Source organism: Balaenoptera musculus, chromosome 4 (assembly GCF_009873245.2).
Source record: "Balaenoptera musculus isolate JJ_BM4_2016_0621 chromosome 4, mBalMus1.pri.v3, whole genome shotgun sequence".
NCBI classification, from domain to species: domain Eukaryota; kingdom Metazoa; phylum Chordata; class Mammalia; order Artiodactyla; family Balaenopteridae; genus Balaenoptera; species Balaenoptera musculus.
The window spans coordinates 95,783,253-95,811,211 of record NC_045788.1 but is presented as its reverse complement, the minus strand read 5'-3'; the positions used below and the strand labels follow the sequence as shown (position 1 = coordinate 95,811,211).

Here is a 27,959-nt window from a genome sequence, read left to right as displayed (position 1 = left end):
CATCCTGGGAGCTGTAGTCTCTGGCTTTTTCCTCCCGACTACGAGTTCCACCGAGCAGTCGGAGGACGGTTGCTTGGTATTATTAGCAAGCGGGAAGTATGGCGGTGGCGCGCGTCGACGCGGCTTTGCCTCTTGGAGAAGGTAAGGCGATCCCCACCCCTGGGTCCCCAGGTTTACTCCATAGAACTGAATTATAGTTGCCTGGTGGAGAGAAGAAGACTGGGTTTAGGGGTGCAATTCTGGACCAGTTCTTTTGATGTGGGGTTGTGGGCATCGCGGAGGCGCGCTGCCTTCTGGGAGTTGTAGTCCCCTGGGCGCTGCCTGGCTCTCCGGCGTCGCGGCGAGGGCCAAGCGGGGGACTACAAACCCCAAGAGACCTTCGCGCTGCTCCCGCGCTCCTGAGGATGACTGGGCGGTGGGTTTCTGGCCGCGGTAACCTTTCTTGGATGTTTACTTTGAATTCTGGGTGCCCAAGTGAAAGCTGCAGGATCTCCCCCTTTCCCGTGGATTCCTAGAACGTTCAAGAAAACCCTGTCTCAAACACAGCTCTCTAGATTGACGTTGGACCCTTTCCTGGAAGTGTCTGGTGGCCGTGATAAAATCTGGGGGTTATCCAGAGCCCACGGTTCTCCACCCCTTGTTCTGCAGACCGGGTCCTGGGGTATAGCTTGGTCTCTGCCCAGCGGAACGCGGGGCGTGGGTGCTTTTGTAGGTGCTGTGTGAGCGGAGCTCCTTTGTTTTGGTTACGGTTCGGAGGCTCTGGGTCAGGGTCAGGGCTGAGGGTGAAGGCCCGTCTCCACCGCTTAGGTCTGGGGCTCATTATCTAGGAGGAAGAGTCTAAGAGGTCTCTTGATCCCTTTGAATTGTGTGCAAAGGCTATGCATTTTCCTGGGACGGTATATAGCTTTCACCAAATTCTCAGAATCGAATGACCGCCCCCCCTCCCCGCCCCAAATGCTAGAAGCCATTAGACAGTGGAAAAACGTTGGTTGAAACCCTTCAGGAGAGCAATCTCGCATAATTATTTCCCGCAGGAATCTTAATCTGGGTAGAAATTTGAAATTGGCAGTTTCTCTGGCCCTCCCCTCCGCACAATCTATCTGTGATAGATATCAAAATCTATCTGCAGCTCTTAAACTCCACCTCCAGCCCACCATGGCAATGTACTGTTAATAATAGCAGTTAACATTTATAGAGCACTTTTTATATGAGCAAGACTATGTTCTTAGTGCCTTTTTTTTTTTTTTAATTATCTCATTTTCTCTGTAGAACAACATTATAAGGCAGGTATTATTATCATTCCCATCTTACAGAGTAGAAAAGTGAGCCCAAAAGAGATCAATAACTTGCCCAAGATACCACAGTGATTAGCTTAGTGGAGCCAGGATTTGAACGTCTGTTAAATATACCAAATTACTTTATTGAATTCTGTGTGCCAGGAATGGGACTAAGTGCTGTTCATATGGTTTCTCTTTTCATCCCCACATCAATTTAATGAATCAGGTATATTATTTCCATTTTGTAGATACATTAACTATACTTTGATTTTCAAAATAGTTTGGGCACTTTAGGATATACTGATAGGTTGTAAGCAGGTTGGTCTCTATCAAAAGATTAGTTACATTTAAAAAATACTGTCATTACTTAGGCACAAAATATGGAAGTAATAGTTCACATTTAAATATGAAGAATTCCAAAGTATTATATCAAAGAAACTTGAGTAGAGGGACTTCCGTGGTGGCGCAGTGGTTAAGAACCTGCCTACCAATGCAGGGGACACGGGTTTGAGCCCTGGGCCAGGGAGATGCCACATGCCGTGGAGCCACTAAGCCCTATGCGCCACAACTACTGAGCCTGCACTCTAGAGCCTGCGAGCTACAACTACAGAGCCCGCGAGCCACAACTACTGAAGCCTGGGCACCCTAGAGCCTGTGTTCTGCAACAAGAGAAGCCACCGCAATGAGAAGCCCACACACCACAACTAGAGAAAGCCCATGCGCAGCAACGAAGACCAATGCAGCCAAAAATAAATAAATAAATAAATAAATTTAAAAAAAGAAAGAAAAGAAACTTGAGTAGAATATCACAAATCTAGGTATAATTTGATATTTCTAAAGGAAAATGAATAATTTCAATCTGTAGTCACTTAGAAATCGATTGCTTTAGATTTTAAAGCTTGATATTTATTATGCTCTAGTGTTTTCTAACTCTAAATGTATAAGATTTTATGAGTATAATTTTATCCCTATGCTCAGCTGTTGTAGTTGTGTTTTCTAACAGTTTCCCTTCTCTTTTCAAGGATCAGTGGTCAATTGGTCAGGACAGGGGCTACAGAAATTAAGTCCAAACTTACCCTATGAAGTTGATATTCATACTTTGATTCTAGATAAAAATCAGATTATTAAATTGGAAAATCTTGAGAAATGCAAACGTTTAATACAGGTAGGTATTGCTATGTGGGGAAAATAGCTATATAAGACCAGTTTATTATTATACAAAATAAAAGAGTAAGATAACAAAAAGTAACTCTGCAAGCCTAGAAAGCAGTAAATATTGCCTTAAATTTTTAAAACTTTTAATAACTAAAATAAATGTATTTAATAAATGAATAAAATAATTTAAGAAAAAATTTAAAAAATTAATTTTTACATGATGATTATTAAGTGATGCTTTTTAAATTTCTCCTGAAGATGAACACATTTTTGCTACCTTTAGAGTAGACTAGAAAAAAGAGCATTTGTTAAAAAAGAAAACATTTTATGTTGGCAAAATATTGTGTTGTTAAGATAACCTTTTATTTCATGGTGGGGGTAAAGAGTTGATTAATTCATTCCTTCAACAAATGTTTATTGGGCCCTTATGTGTCTGGTACTGTTCTAGATTTTGATGGAGATAGTGAAAGGACTCTGTTATTGTGGAGTTTACATTTTCAAGTAGTTGCTGTGTTAAAGATGTTTTCTTTTAGTAGTTGGAGGAGGTCTGATTGCTCAGCTTTATATGTATTTTCCACTGCTTAGGAATGACAACAACAACAAACTAATAGTTGCACTGCAGAATTTTTAGACAATATATGTGAAAAGTACAAATTGGGTTTGTATATTTGAGAATGTTGGGCCATATAAATAAATCTTTTTAACCACCCTAATGTGAAAGTAATATTTATATTTTACTCCTAAGAATAATGGTATGTTTTCTTTACACAGTTGTCAGTGGCTAATAATCGGCTGGTGCGGATGATGGGTGTGGCCAAACTGACCCAACTCCGGGTGTTAAATTTGCCTCATAATAGCATTGGCTATGTGGAAGGCCTAAAGGAGCTAGTACATTTGGAATGGCTGAATTTGGCCGGAAATAATCTCAAGGTGAATTGTTTCTTTAATTTGCCTCATAATAACATTGGCTATGTGGAAGGCCTAAAGGAGCTAGTACATTTGGAATGGCTGAATTTGGCCGGAAATAATCTCAAGGTGAATTGTTTCTTTAATTTGCCTCATAATAGCATTGGCTGTGTGGAAGGCCTAAAGGAGCTAGTACATTTGGAATGGCTGAATTTGACAGGAAATAATCTCAAGGTGAATTGTTTCTTTCTTTCTTTCTTTCTTTTTTTTTTAAGTAATTAGGTTTTTTGTTTTTTGTTTTTTTTTACTTCACGAAAGTATTTGCTGTGAAAAAGAAATTTAAACAGTATAGAAATAAATAGAATAAAAAGTGAAAGTATCCACTCCCATTCCCCAGAGGTAATTTCAGTTAACATAAACTGAAAAAGAAAATCTCATTTTGAAAATTCATGCTGAATTAAGCTTTATGTACATGTTTAATGGTACAGTGGAGAATATACTGTTTTAAAAGTCAGGAGGTCTGGATTCTAGTCCTGCTGCTACCACTTATTTGCTCTATAATTTGGGGTAAGTTAATAAATATTTCTGTGTCTTATTTTTTGATATGCTAGGTAAGGGAACTGGATTAAATGATGATAACTGACTTTTATTGAGTATGTACTATATGCTAAGTACTATTCTAACCACCTTAACTGTTTTAACTTAGTCAATCTCATGACAGCCAATAAGGTAGGTACAGTCTTTATGCTTATTATATAGATGAGGAAACTGAAGTACAGAGAAGTTGAGTAACTTGCCTAAGGTCACACAGTCAGGAAGTTGCAGAGCCAGGATTTGAATCCAGGCAGTTTGGCTCCATTGTTAACTTGTAAACTCTATGTTATACCAACTGTCACGTGTCATCACTAAAAGTTTCTTTAAGCTGTAAATATCTGACTCTACTCTTAGAGAGATAATGAAGGTAGAAACTAGCTATATAGCAATATGCCAGATTCTTTTGGCACTGCCTCTTTTTTCTCTTGCTAAGCCCTGCTCCTCTGCTTCTGATGATGCGCACAGGAGGCAAGAGGCCCAGCCACAGGAAGTAGGGAAGAATTTCATTTTTTGATTTCATGTGCGTGAAATAATGTGATCCTTTTCTTGTAATAGGCCATGGAACAAATCAATAGCTGCACAGCTCTTCAACACCTCGATTTATCAGACAATAACATACCCCAGATAGGTGATCTATCTAAATTGGCATCACTGAAAGTAAGTGTGTTTTCAATGTCATTTCTGAAATTTTATACTAAAATACCAAGAGAAAGTAACCTAATTGATCTAAAATCAGCCTGCTGTTATGAAGAACAGATAGTGTTCATTATGATAAAAATTCTATTAGAGTACCAGAAATTAAGTATGGAACTTTTTGTTGTTAATTTCTATAATTGATTTACTTTAACTAAAACTGGTTGTTGTAGTTAAGGTTAATTCTTATTTACCATCCAACAAACATGATGAAATTCCCTTCATGCCCAATCAGCCAACGTTAGCAGCTTCAGTTATATAGTACATAACATGTTGGTGGGCTTGAGAGTAAACATTCCTGAACTTGACTTTGTTTTTTGACACTCAAGATTGCTATTTTTTTAGTAATAGATACTACTAAATTATCAAAATTAACCTCACTTTAATTTTAAAAATCTGTGGCCTGTAGCACTTTTTATAGAGCGGAATGCAATCAAATAAGTCAGGGGTCCCCAACCCCTGGGCCATTAGGAACGGGCCGCACAGCAGGAGGTGAGCGACAGGTGAGCGAGCAAAGCTTCATCTGTATTTACAGCCGCTCCCCATCGTTTGCATTACCACCTGAGCTCCGCCTCCTGACAGATCAGCGGTGGCATGAGATTCTCATAGGAGCGCGAACCTTACTGTGAACTGCTCAGGCGAGGGGTCTAGGTTGTGTGCTCCTTATGAGAATCTAATGCCTGATGATCCGAGATGGAGCTGAGGCAGTGATGCTGGGGAGCGGCTGCAAATACAGATTATCATTAGCAGAGAGGCTTGACTGCACAGAGACCATAATAAATCAATTGCTTGCAGACTCATATCAAAACCCTATCAGTGGGCTTCCCTGGTGGCGCAGTGGTTGAGAGTCTGCCTGCCAATGCAGGGGACACGGGTTCAAGCCCTGGTCTGGGAAGATCCCACATGCCGCAGAGCAACTAGGCCCGTGAGCCACAATTGCTGAGCCTGCGCGTCTGGAGCCTGTGCTCCGCAACAAGAGAGGCCGCGATAATGAGAGGCCCGCGCACTGCGATTTAGATTGGCCCCCACTTGCCGCAACTGGAGAGAGCCCTCGCACAGAAACGAAGACCCAACACAGCCATAAATAAATAAATAAATAAATAAAATTTAAAAAAAAAAAAAAAAACCCTATCAGTGAGTGGCAAGTGAAAACAAGCTCAGGGCTCCCACTGATTCTGCATTATGGTGAGTTGTATAATTATTTCATTATATATTACAACATAATAATAACAGAAAGTGCATAATAAATGTAATGCGCTTGAATCATCCCCAAACCATCCCACCCACCCCCCCCCCCACCCCCACCCTGGTCTGTGGAAAAATTGTCTTCCACAAAACTGGTCCCTGGTGCCGAAAGGTTGGGGACCACTGAAATAAGTAACAGTTGGCACCACAGCTTCAACATGTGTAGGCTTTTTCCATATTTTTGCTCCATTGGATATTATTAGCATCAGATGAATTCATTAACCTTAGAAACAGTATTATTAGCTCAAATTTCACTATACTGTTAGCAGAAATCATTTTTAGCAACAATTATTCTAAGTAATTTGATGTAGCCAGATACTAAGAGAATTCAAATGAACTAAAAATGATTGAACTTTTTTTTTCTGGGACGGAGGCATGATTACCTTATCAGAATCCTGGGTGTTGGGACTTCCCTGCTGGCGCAGTGGTTAAGAATCTACCTGCCAATGTAGGGGACATGGGTTTGATCCCTGGTCCAGGAAGATCCCACATGCCTCGGAGCAACTAAACCTTGTGCCACAACTACTGAGCCTGCGCTTTAGAGCCTGAGAGCCACAACTACTGAAGCCTGCGTGCCTAGAGCCCGTGCTCTGCAACAAGAGAAGCCACCACAATGAGAAGCCTGTGCACTGCAACGAAGAGTAGCCCCCACTCGCTGCAACTAGAGAAAGCCTACATGCAACAATGAAGACCCAATGCAGCCAAAAAAAAAAAAAAAAATCCTGGGTGTTGGGAGTATTTGCTTTATTCTTCATTGTTGCTGACTTAATTTGAGTCAGCACCATCTCTAAGCACATTCAACCTTCCTCAAGCTTTAAGTTACCAAGAGAATATAATTGCAAATTATGGTTTGTGGGTTCTCTCTCTCTCTTGGAAAATTTGCTTTATACCTGATTGTTTTAATGAATGTTTTCTTTCACTTTTCTCACCCCCTGTTTTGATGTTTTAAAAGGAAATGAGCAAGTATGTTGGAAATTGCTCAAGTTTTAATAACTTAGATCTCACAACATGCCTACACTAAGCATATGTTCTTGGACAAGTCTTTAAACTTTCTTGAGCTTAGAATGTGGATGTGAAAAAGGAGAGTTGGACCAGAAGACCACGTAGGACCCTTACAGCATTAACAGTCTTTGATTTGTGTGTGATGAGAAGTAAAATAAAACAGATCACTTCATGTTTGTACACACCATTTTGGTTTTATCAAAATAGACCAATTTATTTGTAATCTTTTCATTTGTAATGCATTTTCTTTTTACTTTCAAGACCCTACTTTTACATGGAAATATCATCACCTCTCTTAGAATGGCACCTGCTTATCTACCCAGATGTCTTGCTATACTTTCTTTGGCAGAAAATGAAATCCGGGACTTAAATGAGGTAAAATTTGAGGGTATCTTATGGGATCTGGGAAGCTGGAAAGTCAGGAGAGATGCAGGAAAGGGTTGTGAGCTCACTTTAGACTGTGAACATCTTGGAAGAAACTGTTATCAGGATGAAACACTTGGCTCTAGAAGACCATTATTTTTCTTTCTACTTTTACTTAATGTCAGTGGGTTATTAAGACAATTTCATTTGTAATGCTGTACTTAGCACTCCATTGGGAAGTAATTGTTGGTAGAGGGACATGTACATTAACAGGGTTAATAAGGTACACTGTGCACCTTTTTCTGGCTGCTGTTATATTTTCAAAATAGGGTTCTCTTTGCTAGGAAACAGTGCTTTCTAAGGGACTTTGTGCAGCAAGGACAGATGGCCATATTGTTGGAATTTTGGAAGTCAGTGGGTAATATAAGAGTGTTCCTTGTCACTTTTCAAAACAAGAGGGAAATTGGTACATTCTCAAACCGCCAAAGATGTGTAATCAGTGGAAGCCCTGCGCTTGACACGGAGTAGTCCATTTCATTCATCAAAGATGTCCTTTGTTCCAGATCTCTTTTCTGGCATCTTTAACTGAACTGGAACAGTTGTCGATCATGAACAATCCTTGTGTGATGGCAACACCTTCCATTCCAGGGTTCGACTATCGGCCATACATCGTCAGCTGGTGCTTAAACCTCAGAGTCCTAGATGGATATGTGATTTCGCAGAAGGAAAGGTGAACGTGACCTCTGTAACATCACATTGATCATGGGAGTTAATTGAAAAGCCCATTTCTAGCTTACTACAGATTAATAAACTGAATATTTCTTGAAATGTGCATTTAGAAATTAAGATCATTCGTACCATCATATAGCAGACTCTGTGCTGTTCATTTAGGATTTTTTATCCTTTCTAAAAAAGGATAAGAAATAAATATCAACCTTAGAGGTTGGGGCTAGTGAGTTTAACTTCTTGCCCAAGATACAACAAATTGATTTCTAAAAATTCTTTTGTTAATCGATTGTTTGGGGCTTGGAGCATTTCTATATAGAAACCGTGTTATAGATGCTGTGTAGAATTTCAGATCAATCCCACAAAAGCTTCTGTCCATCATATTGTAAAGGCAGTATTAATAATACCTTAGTACCCAACTACTCTTTATAACAGTGACCTTGGGAAAATGCGTGCAGAGTTCCAATTTGGAACTGGTAGCAGACATGCTGATGGGTCCTCACCTTCTACCTGTGAAACAGCAGAAGTGGGAACTCCCCCTTCTCTAGATCTTTGATGGTTTCTGCAGCTTGGAGCTGGGACCCCTGCATGATGGGGTCTTCTGGACGCTGGCACACGATCAGTAGAATCAGAGCTTTAGGGGAGGTAAGGAACTAGGTTGTGGACAAGAAGGGGTGGATTTAGAGAGGATAGTGAGAGTCAAGATGACTTAATTCTCTTCACTCTGCCTCATTTCTCTTCTTCCTTTCACTGCATACACACCTGCATTCATGGACTCAACACATACATTCTTCCTCGCTGTTTTTGTCCTTCTGTTCTACAGATTGATAGTCGCTTGAGGGGTTTCCCGACGGCAGAAGGAATGGTAGATTACTGACAGGGTTTTCCTTTTCTTTCTCCCTGCTATTTCATCTAGTTGCTGTACAGGGTGTGGGGCAGTGAGGAATGGCAACCAGGAGCTACATAGTGGTGGTGCTGGTGTAGGGTGCGGGACGTATGTCAGCTCTGGTTTGCCTACAAAAAAGTGTGGCTTTTCCTTTTTCCTGCAGTGAGTGTTGCTTTGTATTCAGATACCTTATTTTATTTCAAACTGTGGGTAATTCTAAAGCTGGAATATGGGTTTACTTGGATTATCTTCTCTGGATCTTCCTTTAATAGAAAGAAAGACGTTATCAGATTTCTCTGTGGGAGTAGGACTGGCAACATTTTCATATATGGCAGCAGCATGGTGAGATGGGCAGAGGTAAGGTTTTGGTATAAAGAGAGACCTGGGAAGAGAATGAGACCTGGTCAGGAGAGACAAGAGAAAGCTTCACATCTTTCCCTGCCGCCCATTAGCAATGTGGCCTGGACAAGTTCCATAACTTCTCTGAGCCTTAGTTTTCTCATCTGTAAAATGTGGCTGAAACTACCTAGCTTTCAAGGATGCTATGAGAACTAAAGATAATGGATATAGCATAATACTGGTCAGACAGTAGTTGCTTAATAAATGATAACTGTCATTATTACTTAAGGATAGGGACTGGGGATTGAAGAGTTTTGTAGAAACTAAAGCTAGTGTTAAAAAGCTGAAGATATCTGTTGAATAGATGAATAATAATGCAAAGGCTATGTTTCTATACTGTGGAAATGGTTTTAACCCAAGTGACTTTAAGGTGAATTTGTATTTTTTTGGAACTTTCTCTATAATGTTTTGTAGATGTTTAATTTCAGATTCTTCAGGAGGTAGGGAAGAGTGGACTTTTACTTGGGTAGCCTCTCTCTCTCTGGGGTTATTCTACACTAAAGTATGGGAGGAAGGAAGAGGTGGGAGTGTAGCATAATAGCAACCCTTTCTCAGACAGATTCTTTTTCCCCCCACATTAAAAAAAAATTTCACAGTATGATATAATTCAGAAATAGTTCAAACGTAATATTTAAAAATACCCATATAATTATCACTGAAAATAAGACTAGAACAAAACCAGCACTCCAGAGATCTCCTTTGCCCCACTCTCATCATAACTCCCCTCCCCACTAGAGATAACCACTATATTGATTTTTTTGATAATTCAGAAAGATTATTTTTTTCCTCGTTTATTATGGAGGCTTCAAATCAACCAGCTCCCGCCAGAGTAGCTAAAATTAAAAGGATGGACAATACTAAATATTGATGAGCATGTAGAACAATTGGAACTCTCATACACTGTTCTAGTAAATGGTGCAGCCATTTTGAAAAACTGGCAGTATTTACTGAAGTTGAACTTACAAATACACTATGACCCAGCAGTTTGGTTTCTGGTATATACCCTAGAGAAATAGGTGCTTATGTCTACCAAAAAACATGTATATAAGCATGTTCGTAGCAGCCTTATTCATAATAGCTCGAAACATTTGGGAGCTATGTGGGACATTTGGGAAACAACCCAAATGTCAGTGCATAGAAGAGTGGGTAAATAGAGTTCTATTCAAACCAAAGAACCTAGGTGGTTGAGAAAAATGCTGCTGCAGTTGATGTCTGAGACAACTGTGTAGTCTGTAAACAGTGCTCCCATGTTTTAAAACAACTCTGGAAGTATTTTGTCTTGGAGGGAGGAAGTATTCTAAGGGAGAGCTATTGACTGAAAAATCAGTGGGTACCCTGAGCAGTGTTCCAGCATTTTTCTGGTCAACCTTGGAATTGCCCTGAAGGATAGGCAGGAAGGAATTTCTAGTTTTTGTATCTACCCAGCCTGTTATTTGCTAAGAACAACCAAGTTAAATTTTTTCTCCATGATGAAAAGTGTCCCAAGTTCCCTGATGACCTTGGGTAACCAGATCTTGAGTGTGTGTGTCACCCAAAAAAGTAACTTGAGCAGTCACCCACCGCTGTGGTGCTTTGGCTGAGGGCTTTCTCAGAGAGAAGCACACCTGGGGAAGGACCTTTGTGTAACACCTCCGTATTTGGAGTTCTTTCTGAATTTGTTTTCAATCTCTGTTTTACTGTTTATAGGACCTAGTACCAAGCTACACCTCTGTTGCTTACAGATCAGAACTTAGGGAGCAGAATTTTGGAGATGTTTCTTTTTTTGAAAGGATGTTTAAAATATATACAGAAGTAGAGTAACATAATGAACACCTAAATACCCACCATGTGGCTTCAACAGTTATCAACATTTTGCCAATCTCGTTTCATCTATCCCACACTTTTTTTTTTGGTTAGGATATTTTAAAAGCAAATACCAGATATCATTTCATCCATTATTCCTTTTTTTTTTTTAATTAGGTGAAAGAGCAGTTTTAAATTCTCTCAGTAGTTGCTATCCCTGTTATAAAATGTAGACTGTTCCTTTAATTTCAAGAGAAAAGTCATATTCCAGTGATTTGAAATTAATATGTTAGAGTTGAATTAATTTTAATTTTGTCTTTGAATGGGCAGAGAGATTTTTTTTACCTAAGAAAATATTGTGTGGATTAATAAACTTGTGTAATGGTGTGTTTATTGATGAATGTGAAGCAAAGGCAGAAAAACAGATCTTACAGTAGTTGATACTCCACAGTTCGTGGTTCACCTCACACACTTAAACTGTGGAATACCTGAGCCTCCTTCTGTATCCTTTTACTTTCACTTTTCTTTCCTCCCAAACTACAAACCATCTATAATCTGAAAATGTCGCTTGCTAGCTATTATTAAAGTTGGGGATTGTCCTCTATTAATGGACCTTTTTTAGGGACAGCCTCTCAACAAACCATTTGCTTGGCAGGAGAACTTATGGAAACTTAGAGTAGAGTTCATGAAGATTCTGAATGAGCTTTATTTAATCCACAGGAATGTGTCTATGGAAGAAATACTTCTAATTATTTTTATTAAGTGTATTAAAATTTTTATTGTTACATGACTTCAGTTAATCAGTTTGGCATACTTTATATCTCATTGTTAGAAAACAGTTTCTCCTTTCTTGTGACACTGGCACATCATAGAAAACTAAACTCATTTTACTGCACCAAGACTCTTCTGCACTATTTAACCAGCTATCAAAAGAACCATTTTCTTTTCAGTCTATAATACATCTGGGGTGGCTTAACAGTTTTGGACTATACAGTTTTTTGCCTAATGTGGATACCTTAATATGAAGATTGAAGAAAATGGTTGTGGATTAGAAGTGATTTTCAAACTATTTGCAATGCTGAGTTAAATGGTGTACAAAGAAACAAAGTATGCCAAAATGATGCAACTTTAACTTCAAGTTGATGGGCAGATTTGAGAATGATAAAATTGAGGCAAAAGCATGTTAATTAAAAAGAAATTCAAACATATTACAAAAGTAAACAGTAGTGTAATGACCTGCCATGAATCTGTCACCCAACTTCAGCAGTTTTCAATTCATGGCCAACTTTGTTCATCTATACCTTCACCCACGCCCCCTTTTCCTGTATTATTTTGAAACAAGTCTCAGATTACATATAATTTCATCTCTAAAAGATAAGGACTCTTAAAGAAATAACTACAATACTATTATCACTTATCAAAAAATTTAACAATAATTCCATAATAACACCAGATATTAGTTAAGTGCTTACATTTCCAGTAGTCCTCATAAATGCAGTTTTGTAATGGATTTTTGGAAACAGGATCCAAATAAGGCCATACATTGTAATTGGTTGATATATTAAATAAATTTCTTTCCTGCTCTCTTTTTCAGTGTTTTAAAAATGTATTGTCATTGCATGCTCCATGGGTTGGCTGTGCTGATTGGGTAGTTTTCACTTGGGATCTTGTGGTGAGATCACAGGGGGCAGGAGTTGTTTGAAGGCTCGACTTGGCTGGAGGTCCAAGATGATGCTCTCAAATCTCTCTATGGGGCCCTCCTCTTTTTATTTTCTTTGCTTTCTTTTCTCTTTTTTTGGTTGTTGAAGAAATCAGATTATTTGTCCTATAGAGTGTCCCACTGTGCTTATTTTGCCAATTGCTGTGTCTCCGTGTCCTTTGGCATACTCCTCTCCTTCTGTATTTCCTGTAAATTGGTAGTTGGATATGGAGGTTTGATCCGATTTTTGTTGGGGGAAGGACTACTTTGTGGGTTCTATTGAGAGGCACGTGGTGTCTGGTTGTCTCTTGTGTTAGGAGTAGCTATTAATGATCAGTGCCTAAATCCGTTAATTCATTGAGAGTTGCAAAATGATGAAATTTTAATTCTATCATTAATTTTTTAATTAGCTGGAATACTTCTATGAAGTAAATGAGTTGCAAAATGGTGAAATTTTAATTCTATCATTAATTTTTTTATTAGCTGGAATACTTCTATGAAGTAACTATTTGGTCATTGGTATAGTTTATATAGGAAAGGTAGAATTAATAATATTTAATTTGTCTCCTTTATTTACCAGTTTTTAAAAATAATGAGTTGGTAGTTCACTAGCATCCTTCAGCTGTGACCAATTAGCTTTAAAAAAAAAACCTATCATTATGAACTAATGGATTTAAACACAATTTATGTATTTAGGTACTTCAGTTTGATAGTGAATGGAGGGACTATTCATTGCTTCTTTGAAAATAATTTTAAAATATTTGGAGCCATTAGTACAAATCTTTGGAAGTGCTCCTAAGCAAGAAAAAAGGTTTAAAACATTGTAATAATAAGGAGAATGAATCAGAAGGATAGATTTTCTTTTTAACTTGAGTGAATTTTATTTATGAATAATATCCAAAGATGCTATAAAGGTAAATTAAGAAGGAAGAGTCATTATTGCTTAAAAATGTATCTTGTCTACCCTAGTGCCATCCCTTCTTCTTTATGTCCCTCAATTCCAGTTTAAAAGCTGAATGGCTGTATAGTCAAGGCAAGGGGAGAGCGTATCGGCCTGGCCAGCACATCCAGCTTGTCCAGTATCTGGCTACAGTCTGTCCTCTCACTTCTACGCTGGGTCTTCAAACTGCAGAGGATGCCAAACTAGAGAAGATTCTGAGCAAGCAGAGGTGAGCCCATTTATCTGTAGTGGCTGATGAATTCACAAGTGAAAATACCTCTGACTCTTTCCTGCAGGGTTAGTAGGACTGAGGCGAGTGCTGCGGCCCACATTTCTGGGCACTTGGGCCACTCGTCACTGCAGCAGTCTGTAGGGGAACCGAACCTTGCAGTGCAGTCCAGTTTGCTCCCCAGCAACTGCATTGCTAATCATTTCTTCAGTGCGGAGAGCCAAGCAGCATGGGAGAGTGGGATTTTAAAAAACTGCGTTTGTCCCTTAATGTGGGTGTTTCATATGGGTTTTAAAATACTAACATTAAGAAGTATAGCTTGGAGTCTTCCCTGGTGGTGCAGTGGTTAAGAATCCGCCTGCCAGTGCAGGGAATGTGGGTTCTATCCCTGGTCCGAGAAGATCCCACATGCCGCAGAGCAACTAAGCCCGTGCGCTGCAGCAAGAGAAGCCACCACAATGAGAAGCCTGCGCACCGCAACGAAGAGCAGCCCCCGCTCGCTGCAACTAGAGAAAGCCCGCACGCGGCAACGAATATCCAACTCAGCCAAACATAAATAAAAATTAAAAAAAAAAAAAAAAAAAGAAGTATAGTTTGGGAATTGCCTGGCGGTCCAGTAGTTAAGACTCCACACTTTCACTGAGGAGGGCCCAGGTTCAATCCCTGGTTGGGGAACTAAGATCCCACAAGCTGTGTAGCACGGCCAAAAAAAAAGGGTATAGCTAGAAGCATTTAGTAGTCACTTCTTTTATCAGAGATCCTGCCTTTGAAGGTTTGTGCGTGTATATGCATATGATGGTGTCTGACTATGTGATTGAAAAATAAGTTTCTTAACCTTTTCTATCCAGTGCTTTTAAATGAGACTTTGTAATTTGGGGGTTATTAAAGGTATATACTTTCTGCTTTTTTTAAAAAAATTATTTTATTGAAGTAGAGTTGATTTACAATGTTGTGTCAATCTCTGCTGTACAGCACAGTGACTCAGTTATACACATATAGACATTCTTTTTTTTATATTCTTTTCCATTATGGTTTATCCCAGGAGACTGGATATAGTTCCCTGTGCTGTACAGTAGGACCTTGTTGTTTATCCATTCTAAATGTAATGGTTTGCATCTACCAACCCGGAACTCCCAGTCCATCTCTCTCCCTCCGTTCCTCCCCCTTGGCAACCACAGTCTGTTCTCTATGTCTGTGAGTCTGTTTCTGTTTTGTAGATAGGTTCTTTTGTGCCATATTTTAGATTCCACATACAAATGATATCATATGTATGTCTTTCTCTTTCTGATGTACTTCATCATGATAATCTCTAGTTGAATCCATGTTGTTGCAAATGGCATTATTTCATTCTTTTTTATGGTGAGTAGTATTCCATTGTGTATATGTACCCCATCTTCTTTATCCATTCATCTGTCGATGGACATTCAGGTTGTTTACATGTTTTGGCTATTGTAAATAGTGCTGCTATAAACAAGGGGTACATGTATCTTTTTGAATTATAGTTTTGTCTGGGTATATGCTCAGGAGTGGGATTGCTGGATCATATGGTAATTCTATTTTTAGTTTTCTGAGGAACTTCCATACTGTTTTCCATAGTGACTGCACCAATTTACATTCCCACCAACAGTGTAGGAGGGTTCCCTTTTCTCCATACCCTCTCCAGCATTTGTCATTTGTAGACTTTTTTAAAAAATTAAAAAAAATTTTTAATTTAATTTTATTATTATTTTAAATTTTATTATTTGGCTGCATTGGGTCTTAGTTGTGGCACGCAGGGTCTTCATTGTGGTGCGTGGGCTTCTCTAGTTGCAGTGCTTGGGCTTCTCTCTAGTTGTGGCACACAGGCTCTAGAGCGCGAGGGCCCAGTAGTTGTGGCGCATGGGCTTAGTTGCCCCGTGGCATGTGGGATCTTAGTTCCCCGACCAGGGATTGAACCCCTATCCCCTTCATTGGAAGGTGGATTCTTAACCAGTGGACCACCAGGGAAGTCCCTGTTATTTGTAGACTTTTGATGATGGCCATTCTGACCCATGTGAAGTGGTACCTCGTTGTAGTTTTGATTTGCATTTCTCTAATAATTAGTGATGTTGAGCATCTTTTCATGTGCCTACTGTCCATCTGTATGTCCTCTTTGGAGAAATGTCTGTTAAGGTCTTCTGCCCATTTTTCGATTGGGTTGGTTGTTTTTTTGTTGTTGAGTTGTATGAACTGTTTGTATATTTTGGAGATTAAGCCCTTGTCAGCCGCATCGTTTGCAAATATTTTCTCCCAGTCTGTAGGTTGTCTTTTCTTTTGTTGTTGTTGGTTTTTTTTTTTTGTTTTTGTTTTTTATGATTTCCTTTGCTGTGCAAAAGCTTGTAGGTTTGATTAGGTCCCTTTTTTTTATGGCTTTTAAAAATAATTAATTAATTTTTAAATTTTTGGCTGTGTTGGGTCTTCGTTGCTGTGAGCAGGCTTTCTCTAGTTGCAGTGAGCGGGGGCTACTCTTCGTTGCCGTATACGGGCTTCTCATTGTCGTGGAGCACGGGCTCTAGGTGTGCAGGCTTCAGTAGTTGTGGCATGTGGGCTCAGTAGTTGTGGCTTGCGGGCTCTAGAGCTCAGGCTCAGTAGTTGTGGTGCATGGGCTTAGTTGCTCCGCGGCATGTGGGATCTTCATGGGTCAGGGCTTGAACCCATGTCCCTTGCATTGACAGGCAGATTCTTAACCACTGTGCCACCAGGGAAGCCCCCCATTTTTTTATTTTTGTTTTTATTTCTATTGCCTTGGGAGACTGACCTAAGAAAATATTGGTATGATTTATGTCAGAGAATGTTTTGCCTATGCTTTCTTCTAGGAGTTTTATGGTATCTTGTCTTATGTTTAAGTCTTTAAGCCATTTTGAGTTTATTTTTGTGCGTGGTGTGAGGGTGTGTTCTTTTTTTTTTTTTTTTGGCTGTGCTGAGTGGCTTGTGGGATTTTAGTTCCCCGACCAGGGATCCAACCTGGGTGCTCGGCAGTGAGAGCGTGGAGGGACCACTGGACCACCAGGGAATTCCCCTGTGAGGGTGTGTTCTAACTTCATTGATTTACATGCAGCTGTCCAACTTTCCCAGCAACACTTGCTGAAGAGACTGTCTTTTTCCCATTTTATATTCTTGCCTTTCAAAGGTATATACTTTGAAAACTTGTAAATTTCTACCTTTTTGACAGTGTTACCCTTCAAAGGAAGCAGAAAAAGCTTTCTGTTTTTGGTTTGCGTCAAATCACATCAGATGTTACTGATTTTTAGGTTTCACCAGAGGCAGTTGATGAACCAGAGCCAAAATGAAGAGTCGTCTTCTCTTGCTCCTGTTGAAACAAGGGCATCCCTTGTACCGGAGCATTCCAGCCCCATTCAAGATTGCCAGGTAGTCCAGGAAAGTGGTAAGAAGTTAATTGATCTCTGATCCTTTTTCTCCAAGTTGTTTGATCTGTTTGGTATCATCAAACAAAAAAAGTACATGTTTTCATAATTTTTTACTTGTTAGCTTAAGTGAACATTTGGATCTTATATGTATATACACAGATAGACATATATAACTACTATATGTCTAATTTTTGAAAATGTTCAGAGGACTGCTACCTTTTGAAGAAACCTGGTACTTTGATTATTCTTATGACCATTGCAAGAATTCATTTTCTTAAAAATATTTGGTTTGGTGTTTTAGGCATATTGGAGGAAATTACTGAAAGCATTTCATTGCACTTTACTATATTTCAGGGATTAGAGTTCATTAAAAGGATCCAACTGAAAAAACACCTCTTTAAATATTTAATGTTTTAAATGATGTTCTGTTGATTCTTTTAGAACCCGTCATCCAGGTCAATTCTTGGGTTGGGATAAGCAGTAATGATGACCATTTATATGCTGTTAAGAATAACTTTCCAGCCTCTGTACACACTACAAGATATTCTCGAAATGACCTGCACCTGGAAGACATCCAGACAGATGAAGACAAGTTAAACTGTAGTCTTCTCTCTTCAGAGTCTACTTTTATGCCAGTTGCGTCAGGACTCTCTCCAGTATCACCTACAGTTGAGCTGAGGCTGCAAGACATTAACTTGGGCCTAGAAGATGATGGTGCTGCAGATGAATCTGTGAAATGTCCGGAAAACAGCGGCTCTGATAAGGAAGGGGAAAAGGCTTTTTGGGCTGCAAATGAGAATTCTGTTGAGATGACAAAAAGTGCTATCAGTACAGAGGTAAATGAGAAAGATGGGCTATTACCTTGTTCTGAGCCAACAGTAACCAATACCATCAAAAAGGATGACACCCACAGTCTTACATCTTTTCCTGAGTCAGTTGGACACAATGTCTTCCATACGCAGCCAGACAGTGAAGAAACCATGTCTCAAACAGCTTCAGAGAAACTTCCTTGCAGGGTTTTAACCCACAGATCTGTTACTTTGGGACAAAATAAAGTTGCCCTTCAGAAATTGAATGAAGCAGCCACCAAGCTTCAGGCCTATTGGCGGGGCTTTTATGCCAGAAACTACAACCCACAAGCTAAAGATGTACGCTATGAAATCCGGCTGCGCCGGATGCAGGAGCACATTGTCTGCCTAACTGATGAAATAAGGAGGTGGGTGAAAAGTCCCTGTTTAGGACTTTTACAGTTTGGGTGCTGTTTTGTTGGTTTGGGAGTGTCAGATTCTTAGCATTGATTCAGAACACTGAATCACTGCTTTTGTGGCCGGGACACTTTCCATACCATGTTGCCACTCTTGGTTTGTCTCCTACAATATACTGAAAGCATCTTGAGTGTAGGGACTGCCATATGCATCTTCATCTCTAGTACAGCAATTGGAACATAGATGCAGCATAGCAGTAAATTTTGAATGAATGCATGCCTTATGGACATCTGTATACCTAAACACGGAAGGTACAGAAAATGTAGAAAAACTGAATTTTAAGTATAAAAATGAGAAGATGAGAAAGTCTACATAGAACCCAGTAGGTGACATAAGAATTAAAGAAAATAGCAGGGACTTAAATGGGGCTAAAATTTGGGGGCTATGGTGGAAATTATTTGTTCATTCCATGGCTCACATGTTTTTATGACTGTCAACTCAGGAAAATTAGGATTTCATAGATTTATTCTGAGTATTAGTATTGTAACCAGCAGTATTTATTAATACTATCAGGTGGGAGAGGAGGAAGCAATAAAAGAGACTGAGGAGGGACAGCTAGAGTGGTAGGAGAACTGGGAGAGTGTGTTTCCCAGCTCCAACAGGGAAGTGTTTCAGGACAGAAGAGAGGTGCTGTAAGAGGACAGAGAACTGTGTGTTAGATTTAGCAGCTGGAGGTTATTGGTGACTGTGTTGAGGGTCCCCAAGACTATCCTCAGGTTTGATGATTTGCAAAATGGACTCACAGGACTCAAGAAAGCTATTCTTTATGTTCATGATTATGGTTTATTAGAGTGAAAGGATATAGATTACAATCAGCCAAGGAAAAAGACACACAGGGCAGAGTTCAGGAGAGACCAAGTACAAGCTTCTAGTTGTCTTCTTCCAGTGCAGTTGTTCACATGGGGCTCGATTCTCCTGGCAACGATGTGTGACAACACATGTGAAGTATGTGAACCTCAAGGGAGGCTCACTTGAGCCTTGGCATCCAGGGTTTTTATTGGGGGTCAGTCACCTAGGCATTGAGTGCCCATGTGACTGACCTTAACTACTCAGACCTCAGCCCCCACCCAAGGTCAAACTGATGCACTGTGGCCCAGGGTCTCAGGTGAACAAAACAGGTATTCACCAGAAAGTACACTGTTAGCATAAACCAAGGTCCCAGATGTACAAAGATACTCTTATCAGGCAGGATATTCCAAGGGCTTGGAGGGTATCTCTCAGGAGCTGGTCAAGGCTAGTCCTGTCTTTAGAATGTGCGGGGTTCAAACACCCTAGTCCTGTTGAGTTAACCTTTTCCTGCCCAATGAGCTTCTTAAGAGCAGCTTCAGTGGGTAGTGGGATGAAGGCAGTTTGGAAAGGATTGAGTAGTGAATGCGAGGTGAAGAGTGAGGGTAGCCAACTTTTGGGAAGTGTTGATGTGAGGAAGAGAAGAGAGTAGGTGGTTGCCGGAGGAGAATCTGGACTTAAGATTCTTTTTTAAAGATGGGAGATATAGAGTAGGTGTATGTGTTGATGGAAATGATTCTATAAGGAAGGAAGAACTGATAGTGCAGAGCAAAGAAAGGAGAAGTGCAGGATGGAGGTTCTTGAGAAGGTGAGAGAAGAAGAGGTCCAGTGCACAAGTGGAGGGAGTAGCCTGAAGTAGGAGCAGGTAAGGTGGTAGGTTTGAAGGTGGGGGATAGGGAAGTCCTGTCTGATGGTTGTTTCTCCTTTTCCAATAACATTCAAGATGCGGTCAGCACTTGGAAGTGAGGAGAGGGGTGAGGATGTGGGAGGCTTAAGAGAGGTATGAGGTGTGGGGTATTCACCTCAAAAGTGAACTTATGAGGGGAATGGAGGAGGATAACTGGACAGGGTGAGGAAAAACTTAAAGTGCAAAACGATAGGTCAGACTGTATGATTTTCATCAACAACTCTCAGCTCTTCCATTCTGATTTTGGACATGGTTCAGCCAGGAGTGGGTTTTTTTCCAGGTGAACATGGTAGGGGAGAGAGGGAAGGGCCAAGGAGCTGACGACATTTGGGAGGGGAATGATTATAATGATGGATCTCAGAATTTAAACGAGGTAGAAGGAAAAACAAGAGAAAGGGGTCATGTGTTTGGTGGTCATAGATGAAGATTGGTCGTCCAGGTTGTTGCAGATTATGGCAAGAACAAGTGAACTGGGAGGATTGGACGTAGTGGTTTGTGTTGGTGCTTGAAATCATTTTCGAAAATGGTGCAGTCAAAATGCTTGAGCTAATACACTGCCAAATGTAGACTAGATAGCTAGTGGGAAGCAGCCACATAGCACAGGGAGATCAGCTCGGTGCTTTGTGTCCACCTAGAGGGGTGGGATAGGGAGGGTGGGAGGAGATATGGGGATATATGTATATGTATAGCTGATTCACTTTGTTATACAGCAGAAGCTAATACAACATTGTAAAGCAATTATACTCCAATAAAAATGTTAAAAAAAAAAAATGCTTGGGTCTAGAGTGTGACTGAGGATGAGTGATGAGGGGTGGATTATTGTTAGATAGAGCGTCCATGTGAATGTCAAGAGCTCCAGAAATGACAAGGGGAACAGGGCAGAGAAAAAGACTAGTGCTGAGCCTTCAGTGAATGGGGACCGATAGTGGGAGGTCAGTACTTGTAAAAGAGTTTTGGGAAATTTAGCAGGATGGCTGGAGTTCTTGAAGGAGGAAGGTTAAGAATCATTTGTAAACAGCAGTGAGAAGCAACGTGCTAACCCTGATGTATGAGTGAAAAAAGTAGCTGCCACTTGAGAGAGCTACAGTGGTTGAGTGTATATGGGAGTTTGCTGATTATAATTCGGGAGTCCCACATGGCACAGTAGGAGGGCTTTGGGGGGCTAGAGAAAGTAGATCAGAGGTTCAGAACAAAATGGGGTGACAGTTTAAGAGATAATGGACAGCTAAGAGAACCTTAGGTTTCTGACTAGTTTAAGGACAGAGAGGGGGGCAGTGAGCGCAGAGTGAAAACTTTAATGAATGAGGGGAAGGTCTGTTGATAGCAAGGAATATGTCAGGAGGCAAACAGAGATGTGAAATTTGGTGTGATTAGTCCTACTAGTCTCTTAGAAGAGGGTGTTTCAAGCTGTGGTCCTGATCCTTTCTGCAGCTCCTGCCTCTTTGGTGTGTTTGGCTGGGAAATTGAGGCCAGATAAAGAGCCATTTAATATTTTATTTTTCATTACTGGCAATCCTTTGTAGAACCAGTATAATCTGAATTTCAGTCACATCTTATTTGCCTTCTATGTTGAGTCATAGCTTAAAACTAAAGTTTCACTTAGATATTCTAAAAGTGGAAAGGACTGTTATTAGAATATTAATCTCTTTACAATGTATATGTTTATTCGTCATAACAAGAAGTACAATTCAAAGCACCCTTTCTTGTATCAGTAATGGATTTTGAATTATCGTAGATTACGAAAAGAAAGAGATGAAGAACGTGTTAAAAAATTTGTACAAGAAGAGGCTGTCAGATTCCTTTGGAACCAGGTAAGCTCACTCCTGCTGAATTACCTACTGTGTGAACAAAGAAAAATTCTAGATTTCCTGAGATAATCATAGAGTAAGTAGTTTCAGGTAAAGTAAGCACTCTTTCACAAGGTTAAGGATGTGGTTTGTGTTCCTTGCCACTAACTCTGAACTAGGACAGTGAATTTTGTTACAGTTTATTTAGTCTGAAGAAAAATATTTTCATAATTTTGACCAGAGAGATAAAGAACTATAACACTGAAGGAAAGTACTAAATTGAGGGATATTGTTATAATTTTCCAGTAGAAATAAAAAGCCCAATTTGAAGTTTCATGTAGCTATCTTGTTTTATCTTTTGAGACTATTTGAATGAAAGGTGATTGAAATAGTGTGTGATGGCTATAATATGCATGTCCTAAAAGATACACATGACTTCCAGGGAGGGAGTTTGAATCCTGTAGTAGCACACTTTAGGGACAGTTCCCTAAAACATTGGTTTTACTATTATTGTATCCCAACAAATACTTCTTGATAATAATCCCTTGGAAGTATTTTTATAAACAAACTTGTTATAATAGGATTTTACCTATAATATTATATTTGAAAATACGTAGTAAAAGGTCTGGAAGACTACATATCAACCTGCTATCTGTGATTACCTTGGAGGATGGTCAAAGGGAAACTAAAAAATTCTATCTATTGCTTTCTTGTTGCAGATTTTACAGTAAAATTCTGAGATTTTAATTATACTTTAAAAGTGTAAAAGCATATTATCAAGAACTTGGGGTATTTTTAGGTATTTTAGAGTTGTATATACTATATTGTTAGTTTTTAAAAACTCTTATCCCAAATGGGTATCTAAAATGAGACTTTTCGTTTAGGGAATCTACTCATATTAATAGGCTCTAATCTGTCTTATTAGATAGACCTCAGTGTATCTTATTGAGTACCTTATTTACCCCTTAGTCAGCTATACATGTGCTAATGGGTATCTAAAATGAGACTTTTATTTTAGGGAATCTACTCATATTAATAGGCTTTAATCTGTCTTATTAGATAGACCTCAGTGTATCTTACTGAGTACCTTATTTACCCCTTAGTCAGCTATACATGTGCTATTGTGCTTCTGATTATTTTTCCAGTAGTAGGAAGAGAATTGCTTTGGCCCATCCCTGCTCTGCTGGTGAGGACCTTTTATTACCAAGGACGTGAACCACTTGTGCCAGCCAGGTCTAGGCTGGGGGTGCTATGGAAAGGATAAGGGGAGTCAGGTCATTTCTAACTCCAGTTATGCCATCTGCCATTTACCAGCTTCATGAGTGTTGGGGAAAAATGCCCAAAGGCCAGTTGTAAAACAGGCATGATTTATACTTTGTGGTAAAACTATATCCTTTGGTTTATAGGTAAGGTCTCTACAAGCTTGGCAGCAGACGGTGGACCAGCATCTGAGTTCCTGCCGTCCTGATGTTCCTCCTGTATCAAGTACTCTGGTGCCATCTAACCCTCCATTATTCACCCAAAGTCAGGAGCTCTCTTCTGATCAAAACTCTGATTGGTTCACTGCTCCTGATGAAGCTCCTCAAGAGAAATCCTTACCAGAATTTCCAGACTCTGGCTTTCATTCCTCCTTCACAGAACAAGTTCACCGTTTACAGGATTCTTTGGATTTTGAAAAAAGTTCCACAGAAGGCAGTGAAAGTTCCGTAATGGGGAATTCCACTGACACAGTCAAATATGGCAAAGAGTCAGATGTAGGGGATGTTAGTGAAGAACATGGTGAATGGAGTAAGGAAAGCTCAAACGATGAGCAGGATAATAGTCTGCTTGAACAGTATCTAACTTCAGTTCAACAGCTAGATGATGCTGATGAGAGGACACGTTTTGATGAAGGGGCGGGAGATAGTAAGCTTCACATAGCTCGTTCCGCTGAGAAGTTAGATGTCTTGTCTGACAGTGCTTCTGTAGATGACGCTCATGGCGTATCTCCTACTTTGCAAGATGAAATCAATCAGACGCCAGAGAATTGTGAATTAAATGCAGAAATTCAAGGGCAGCAGTCAGAATGTGGTTCTACATTTCAGGTATTGCATGTTGGTATTATTGTGTAGCATGTCTGGTTGTTTGGGAAGCAGAAGTCCACTTCATTTAAGAATATTTTCAGTTGGCTTTTTTTGGGAAAGAAGAATATTTCTCCCAATTTTGTTACTATTTATATAGAATTTATATTCTTGTCTCATATTTTCCACATCTTAGGTACTAAGCTGAATCTTCATTTTGATTTAGTTAGCTTTTTACTTAAGCTGTAATGTGTCAAACAATATTCATATTGAAAGCCACGTGCACTTTATTAACAACTAAATTGAATCAACAGTGTTCCTGTGTTTTTATGTATGCATTTCCTTTCAAAAATAAACTAGAATACCTTAAAGAAGATAGAAAATTTTACCTTAAAGATATAAATAAGAGAATTTTAATTCTTCTGTGTGTGAGGAAATTAATTATGTAGTGAGGAATGCAGTTGGTTACAGTGAACATAAATGACAAATGTAAGGATTGTGAACTACTGAAATTTGCCATCCTCCTTGGAGTAAGAACATGTGTTTTTAAGCCTTTTTTCCTCCCTTATGAGTCAAGGGAAGCCTTCTAGTAAGTGAATAGGGAGAAGAGATAAGATTATATGATTTTTCAGTGGGGGTGATTAAATTGTCTCATGGAAAACTTTAGTTAATGCCATGTATCAGTTTTAACATATGAAGCAAAGTGTTCCATCCAGAATTAAAGTCAAGCTTATTTAAAGAGGCAACACAAGACTATTTCTCTTAGGTATAGGCTCCATTCTCTTGGAATAATGTCACAGCAAACATTTATTATCTTTTCATTTAGTGATTTTTTGACCCCATAGATAAGCACTTATGTGCCAATATATTGCCAGAAATTAATGTTCGTTTTCTTTGTTCCTGCTTTATATTTGCTTATGTTTTTCAGCAGAGGCCCATGATCATTTACTTCACTCTTGACCTCTGCCTCATAGAAAAGAACATTTAAAATAATACCAGTGGTAGAATATGAATGACATTTTTTTAAGGACTATTTTCTATCTAAATTTCTGAAAAAGTGCCGCATTCGGAAGACAGTTTAATGGTGGTAAAGAAAAAATAAACCTCATTTATTTCTTTACTTATTAAAAGAATATATGTCTGTAACTCCAGGAAGAAATGATAATATTGTGTTTGAATGTTATAGATAGATGCATTCGCAAATCAAGGATAATTTTTGGAAGCTTGATATTTTAATCTTTGAGAATGTTCTGATATCATTGAACAACACATATCTGACTTCCCCCCAATCTGTGGACGTACAGTGATTTAAAACTATGGCAATACTTAACTGTTCTCTAAATTTAGGTGCTAAATATGTATTCATTATTCAGTTACAGTCACTAGGCCCCCTTCTTTGAAGTTATATAAAATAAAAGCTGGTCCTTCCAAGAATAAAGTCAGGGATCGCATGTTATACTTTGTTGATGGTTAGAAACTTTTCTCCAGTATGGGTAAGATGCATTTTTCTCGGTTTATAAATATGTAGCACTCAGGTTGAAAAGACTTGGATTTCATTCTCAGAAATCCAGAATCTCTTGCAAAGGAAAGATTTTCTGTCTCATAAACAAAATAGCAGTCTTACATTCAAAGGATTTTCCCTAGCAAAACATGTATAACATTGAATGCATGTTAGATAAAAATAGAATTTTTAACTTTTTGAATAATGCTAATTATCTTTTATGAATGATTTTGAATTTTCTTCTTAAATCTACCCTATTTTTCTATTTTACAGTTAAGTGCCTCATTTGCTGTCCATAGTTAGACAAAGGAAAACCAACTTGCACTGCACTAGTACCAAAGTGCTGCTTCATGGTGCATTAATTCTCATAAAAGCTCCTGAAATGTCATGGTTCAGTATTACCTAAGTAGGTTTCTCCTGACATCTCCTCCCTCTTCTCTTTTTTTGAGAACTGGCAAAACACAACTGAATTCATTTGAACATCAGCATTTGCCAGCAAGATTTTCTTTTTTACCTTTGTGTTGTTTTTCTAGCCCATAAATGGTATTCAACATACTTTTATTTTGAAATTGACAGAATATGATAATGACTAATACTCTGCTGTATTTAACTTCACTGGTTTTGAAGTGCAAGAATATTAAGTAGCCCCCAACCTTAACTGTACAGATTATCTTGAATGTAAATAGGATGAAAATAATGTAAACTACACCCCCAGCCTAGACCTGGCTGGCACAGTGTAATTAAAATAATTTATTTAACTAAGATATTTGGTTTTAACTCTGGGCTATTCATTGGTCTGGCTGAAGAGGGAATGGGCCTAGTAAGGTTTGAGAAGTTGAGTTTTAACACAGTCTTTGTGTTTTTCTAATAGGAGAGGTTTAGTTCAGCTGTGCTATTTTAGTTCAGTTCTCTTGATTTATGGACATTCAATATATCAATTAAATATTCCTTCAGAAGCACAGAATCATACCATGTGAGAATTGTAAGGAATCTTAGAGATTGTCTATTCTAATCTCTTTGTTTTAAAGATGAAACTAAAGCACAGAGAACTTAGATGACTTTTATGAGGTTATAGCTAGTTTATAGAAAAAAACTGTGGAAACTTAAGCGTTATTGTATTCCAAAATTTTATTATATACTTTCTATTATTCTTTACATTTAGTAAGTCAGTAAGAAAGTCTCTACATATTTTTCATTCTCTTTGAAAGAGAAAAAATACTTCTAAGAGAGCTAGAACTCTACCACTCAAGGCAGAGTTGCTTGTAGAAAACAACTGATTCATTCAGAACCCTGAGTGAATTTTCTCCAAGAAATGTGATTTGATTAAAATGGTTCTTAAAGAGTAACGCAGTAGAAACTAACATTTTGAAAGAATAACTGCATCTTGGAGTCTATTTTTTGATGACAAGAAGTATAACAGATTGCTGAGATATATAAAATTTTCTAGTGAAAAGCTAGTTTGATTATATTTCATCTTCAGTTTTACAGAACAACAGATGTTAAAGTTTTAACTCTCCTGGTGTGCAGAAAGCTTCAATCATGACAGTTGATATATAAACAATACAGTTTGGTTTTTATAAATTCAATTATAAAAGGCCTTATAATATGCATGTTTTTCGGAAAATATTTAGCCACACAGTTGTTAGTATTTATGCAGAATACTTTATTCTTGAATAATGTGGGTGCCATTCTTGAGTGTGGATTTTTCTTTTATTTTGTTTTGGATTATTTTAAATATACAAACACCATAATAGTGTATTTTTCTGTTATCTACTTAAGACAAGTCTAGTTCCACTTTTAATAAGTATTTTCAGAAACAAGATGGACTGAAGATATCATGCTATCTCCCTTGGTCGTTTTTTTGGGCATCAATTCTTAGAGTTGGACTTATAACAATAATATAAAATATAAAAAAAAATTTTTTTCTGGACAATTAAGACATAAAAAGGGAAAATATAAAATAAGTCTGATCAATTTCCCACTTGTAAATGAAAAGTAATTGTTTAATATATATTTTTATTTTGCCACGTACCTTATTGAGGAATATTTATTATGTTATAATATTTTAACTTTTAAGTATATGACCCCCTCATTTATGAAATAAAGCAGAAAAGGTCTGTGAGGAACATTCTAAACATTTTTAGTGACACTGTTTTCATTGATCAAACCTATTGGGCCATATTAAATTTAAAAGTCAAGGGCTTCCCTGGTGGCGCAGTGGTTAAGAATCTGCCTGCCAATGCAGGGGACACGGGTTCGAGCCCTGGTCTGGGAAGATCCCACATGCCGCGGAGCAGCTAAGCCCGTGAGGCACAACTACTGAGCCTGCGCGTCTAGAGCCTGTGCTCCGCGACAAGAGAAGCCACGACAA

General features: G+C 38.7%; 1 protein-coding gene across 4 annotated transcripts; it reads left to right on the top strand.

Moving 5' to 3' along the window:
* Positions 1–40: 40 nt before the first annotated feature.
* On the top strand, positions 41–27,850 carry CEP97 (centrosomal protein 97). 4 transcript variants are annotated; one of them, XM_036851067.1, is made up of 12 exons: positions 41–141; positions 2,300–2,442; positions 3,204–3,290; positions 3,396–3,572; positions 4,488–4,589; positions 7,134–7,247; positions 7,799–7,965; positions 13,732–13,896; positions 17,166–17,299; positions 17,724–18,498; positions 21,976–22,051; positions 23,434–27,850. In XM_036851067.1, exons 1-12 carry the CDS (start codon positions 99–101, stop codon positions 24,136–24,138), a joined length of 2,688 nt encoding a protein of 895 aa, XP_036706962.1. In that variant the 5' UTR covers positions 41–98; the 3' UTR covers positions 24,139–27,850. The 4 variants fall into 4 exon arrangements, with proteins under 4 accessions (XP_036706962.1, XP_036706965.1, XP_036706963.1 ...); XM_036851070.1 differs by lacking the exon at positions 3,396–3,572 and having other exon boundaries at positions 3,204–3,362; positions 17,901–18,498; XM_036851068.1 differs by lacking the exon at positions 3,396–3,572 and having other exon boundaries at positions 3,204–3,362.
* Positions 27,851–27,959: the final 109 nt, after the last annotated feature.